This window comes from Gossypium hirsutum, chromosome A02 (assembly GCF_007990345.1).
Source record: "Gossypium hirsutum isolate 1008001.06 chromosome A02, Gossypium_hirsutum_v2.1, whole genome shotgun sequence".
Taxonomy (NCBI): Eukaryota; Viridiplantae; Streptophyta; class Magnoliopsida; order Malvales; family Malvaceae; genus Gossypium; species Gossypium hirsutum.
The window spans coordinates 65,080,070-65,085,256 of record NC_053425.1 but is presented as its reverse complement, the minus strand read 5'-3'; the positions used below and the strand labels follow the sequence as shown (position 1 = coordinate 65,085,256).

Genomic DNA, 5,187 nt, shown 5'->3' with positions numbered 1-5,187 from the left:
CTTCCTCAGTTCATTGCGTCCCACCCCATGCAATCAAGTTTATTGGCAATTTATATATAGAAACCTTAAATAGTTATATTAAGTCACGTGCTAGTTAATTATTTTTACTATATCATATTTGTTGGCAAATTAACGAGTTAATTCCTTCCAAAAAAAAAGAAGTGCTAATTATAGAAAGTAAAACTTGGTCATATTATTTACCCATGCTAATTAAAATAGAAAATGTTTAGTTGGTTGTAATTTGGCCTTAGTCTATCTATATAAGATGGTTTGAAACAAAACAAAAGACAGAAATCATTCTCTCTTTGAAGTAAATAAAAATAAAGTATGGCTATTCAATTTTATTTTGTTTCATCCATGTTAATACTAGTACTTTTGTCCATATCATCTGTTGAAGGTCAAGGAGGAGGAGGTGGTGGTGTTATTGATGTTGTTGCAAAGTTTGGTGCAAAGGCAGATGAGAAAACAAATTTGAGTAAGGTAAGCAAAATATCATATAACGTTATAGTCAGTAGATAAAAGTATGCATATCTATTTCCAAATCTCTTACCTTTATATGTATCTTTTTTATTTTTTTTATTTGGTTTTAGCCATTGTTGGATGCTTGGAAAGAAGCACGTGCCTCGACATCTCCGTCAAAAATTGTGATTACTAAAGGGATATATTTTTTAAGTACAGCTACCTTAGTGGTCCTTGCAAGGCTCCTATTGAGCTTTAAGTTGAAGACACTGTGAAGGCTCCGACAGACCCTATTGCTTTCAAAGAGCCTAAATGGATTGCCTTCAATAGAATTGAAAATTTCAAATTGTCTGGCGGAAGAGTTTTCGACGTCCAGGGAACCACTACTTATAAAAGGGAAGGCTGCAAAGGTCATGATTATTGTGGTTCACTTTCTATTTTAAGTTATGTTCTTATTGAGAAGTTATGAATTTTGTTTTTATAAATAGAATTAAGTAATAATTATTTTTTGTTTCATTCTGGAATTAAATAGAACCTAAGGTTTGATTTTTTAACCAATACAATGATACCAGATATAACTACCAAAGACAGCAAGAAGCTCAACGCTAATGTTCTTGGATGCAAAAACATTACTTTCTAACATTTCACCGTATCTGCACCTGATGAAAGCCCAAACACAGATGGGATTCACATTGAGAGATCAGATGGGGTCAATGTTCTTAACTTAGAGATAAAAACTGGTGATGATTGTGTTTCAATTGGGGATGGCTCTAAAAATTTGGTTTTCAAGTAGACCAGCACAGGGCATCAGTATTGGCAGTCTCTGATTATTTAAAAATGAAGAACCCATTGATGGAGTTACAGTAAAAAACAACACCATGTCTAATACTTCCAATGGTGTTAGAATCAAAAGTTGGCCAGGTGCTGAACCTGACACTTGTTCGAACATTCACTTTAAGGATATTACCGTGACCAAGTCAGATCTCCTATTATAATTGTTCAGAAATATTACCCATGGAACAAATGAAAAATAAATGTATGTACATATTTATCAAAATCGTAATAGAGCAAAAAGAGTTAATTGGTCATTGAATTTGTTAGGATTAACCCGATTAAGCAACGAATAAAAAAAACATAGTGGAATAAATTGAGAAATTGAACATGCAAATTTAACGTGGAAAAACCCCTCCAAAGAGGATAAAAAACCATGGGCAAATATAATTTTACTATAATGGCAAAAGAATGAAGAATACAAAAGATGGAGATAAAACTAAACCCCGAAAACCTAAAAATAAAGAACCCTCAAAACGTAAACACAAAATTCTCTAAATGTGTGATGAGTTCTAATATCTAATGGGTGTATTTTCTGAGGTTGTAAAAGAGCCTATTTATAGGCTAAATTCATAGGTCAAATAATAATAAAATAATCTAAACTAATTAGTGTTTGATTAAAACAAATAAACAGAGTTTAACTGAAAGATTATTTCTCAGATTTGACTGAAAATAGGAGTCATATTTAACAAATCTCCACCTTGACTCATATTTCCACAACACCATCTTTGCCAAAGCCCGCCACGAGCCTATCTTGAATTATGCAAGGAGTTAACTGTGTCGATTTGTGCTTAGAAATTGGAAGATTTCCAGCTTCGACTTGTACACTACCAAATTAAAACTAACCCAAGTCTGATTTTCATGAACACAGTGCCCTAACTTTTCAAAACCTGCATCCAAAAGAGAACCTCTCTTCAACGAAACGGTCATACCTTTTTCCCTCCTATAACCAATTTAACTCTACTCCAAACGAGTTGACTTCGACTCCATAATAGACGAGGGATGTTCGATTTCACTGGTCACTGTAGAACCTTCCAGAATATAAAGATTGTCGGTTCTTTTACCTTTTAACAAAACGAGAGCTCTAGGAGATACTTTAATACTGCTTGACTTAATGTTGATTTTGCATCCTTTCAAGTCTAAAATACTCAATGAGATGAGATTCTTTCGTAAATTAGGTACATACCTGACATCTGAGAGTGTCATAATCGTCCCATCGTGTATCCTAATTTTAACAGTACCAATACTAATTACCTTACTAGATGAATCATTTCCTATGCGCACAACTCCATCTTCAACTGAACTGTATGTGGAAAACTATTCTCTATTGGGACACATGTGGAAAGAACATCCCGAATCTAGGATCCATTCAGACGTGAGCTTGGAGTTATCGCTCGTTGACACTAACAAGAAATCATCACCGTTTTTATTAGCCAAATTAGCACCAGCTACATCTTCCTCATTACTCTCAATAGCTCTTTTATTTTGCAGTTTATAACAATCTGCTTTGACGTGACCTAACTTTTTACAATAGTGACACCTTTTGTCTCGTTTCTTTAATGCTACTAAAATGAAAGCTTGCCTATCTATCTTGCTATCCAAATGAAACTCATTGTCGAGTTTGTCTCTTCTTAACAAATGACCCTTCAAATCTTCGAACGAGAGTTTGTCTCTACCATAAATCAAGGTCTCCCTGAAAGACTTGTATGAAGGGGGTAAATAGCACAATAATAGCATAGTCTGATCTTCATCGTCAATATGAACCTCAACATTCTGTAAATCATTTAAAAGAGTAATGAATTAACTGATGTGATCTTTAAGAAGCTCACCTTCGTTCATGTGAAACGTAAATACACATTGTTTCAACACTAAACGATTGGCCAAAGACTTAGTCGCATAAAGAGTTTCTAACCTTTTCCACAAGGCTGATGAGGTTTTCTCCATCAATACCTCCTACAATACCATATTTGCAAGGCACAACTGGATTGTTGACAGAGGCTTTTCAACAAGCTCTTCCCATTTTGTTTTATTTAAATTCTCAGATTTTTCCGGTAATAACCTTTTTCAAGCCGGATTGAACTAGAATTGCTATAATCTGAACTTGCCACAGATTGAAATTTGTTTCACCATCAAACTTCTCAATTTCAAACCTTGTTATAGCCATCTCTGAATGAGCTAATCTATGAAAATTAAACTAGCTCTGATACCACTAGTTGGGGATCGACCCGATTAAGTAAAAAACAAGTAAAAATAATAGAAGAAATTGAGATGTTGAACACATAAATTTAATGTGAAAAACTCCTCCAAAAAGAATAAAAAACCACGGGCAAAGATAATTTTACAATAATGAGAGTACAAAAGATGGAGATAAAACTAAACCCCGAAAACCCGAAAACAAAGAACCCTCAAAATGTAAACAAAAAATTTATTAAATGTGTTATGAGTTCTAATATCTAATGGGTGTATTTTCTAAGGTTGTAAAAAAGCCTATTTATAGGCTAAATTCATAGGTCAAATAATAATAAAATAATCTAAACTAATCAGTGTTTGATTGAAACAAATAAACAAAGTTTAACTAAAAGATTATTTCTCAAATTTGACTGAAAATAGGAGTCATATTTAACAGAATCATTATTTTGTTGATGCAGGAAGAATCAAAAGTTAAACTAAGCAGCATTAGTTTCAAAAACATTCACGGCACTTCTACGCATCTAGAAGCTGTCAAGATTATTTGTAGTGCTACTTTGCCTTATGAAAATGTGGAACTTGCAGACATTGAAATTACGCATAGTGGACCGACTGGACCTGCAGTATCACAATGTTCGAATGTGAAGCCTAAAGTTAGTGGCAAACAAAGTCTAACTACATGTTCTGCCCCTATCCCGGCAAAACCTACCCCGACCGCTTAATCAATAGCATAGGTATAAATTTTTTTGATGACGTTGTAACTCCTATAATTATATTTATTTTGCAAACAAATTTTGTTTTGTTTTACATTCTATGTTATTAAGAATATTTTTCTTAAACTTCATTATTTTTAAAAATACACTTCAACAAAAAATATTGCAATGTGATACCATTTTATGCATTTAGGCTTACAATATAATTATTTTTGGAATACTGCTCAACCAGATACTATTTAATTATTTGTTTTTTATTTATATAAATTTTTTATTTATAAAATTGGCATAATAAAAAATTTAATAATCAATATTTATACATTGTGTCAATTTAGTTTTGATTCTAAAAATAACCTTTAACTTTTACACCTTATATAATTTGATTTTCTTTTTAGTTTTTTTTATGACTCTTTCACCTCAAAAGTTAAAAAAATAAATTTATCAATTAAATTTGATCTAAAATATATTAAAATTAAAAATCTAGAAATTTAATATAATAATTTTATCTTTTTTTTATTGTTTTAAATTTAACCTTGAATGTTACAAATAAAAGCAAAACTGTAAAAAATACAAAATTGCACTATATAAATGTCAGGGACTTGAATTTTTTAGAATAAAGATTAAGTTGACACAACATATAAACAATGAGAGCTAAAATTATGATTATGTCAATATTAAAAGCTATAAAAGTTTTATAAAATGTTCGGCGATGGAATCCATCAAACTGGTTGAATTAAAAAACACTGGTTTAACCCAATAGCCTATATACTAAACGACCCGTCATTGCAACGAATTAGTGACTCCACCTTCGATTTATGTACTAAGCCATGGCATTAGTTAGCAGGTATGATAGTTTAACATAACTATCAATCAAACAAGCCCTTCTCAAGGAAAAACCGAGAACAAGTTACCCAAAAACCATCGTATAACCGAAGAAAATCCTCCATAGGTTAAACTCAAGCATTATGAAACTCCAACTTAAGGCCTCGTTGGCTTT

General features: G+C 32.0%; 1 protein-coding gene across 1 annotated transcript; it reads left to right on the top strand.

The window, feature by feature from the left end:
• Window positions 1–320: 320 nt before the first annotated feature.
• Window positions 321–1,547, top strand: LOC107936913 (polygalacturonase-like). Its single transcript, XM_016869702.2, has 2 exons — window positions 321–480; window positions 591–1,547. The coding sequence occupies exons 1-2, from the start codon at window positions 328–330 to the stop codon at window positions 732–734; spliced, it is 297 nt and encodes a 98-aa protein (XP_016725191.1). The 5' UTR covers window positions 321–327; the 3' UTR covers window positions 735–1,547.
• Window positions 1,548–5,187: the final 3,640 nt, after the last annotated feature.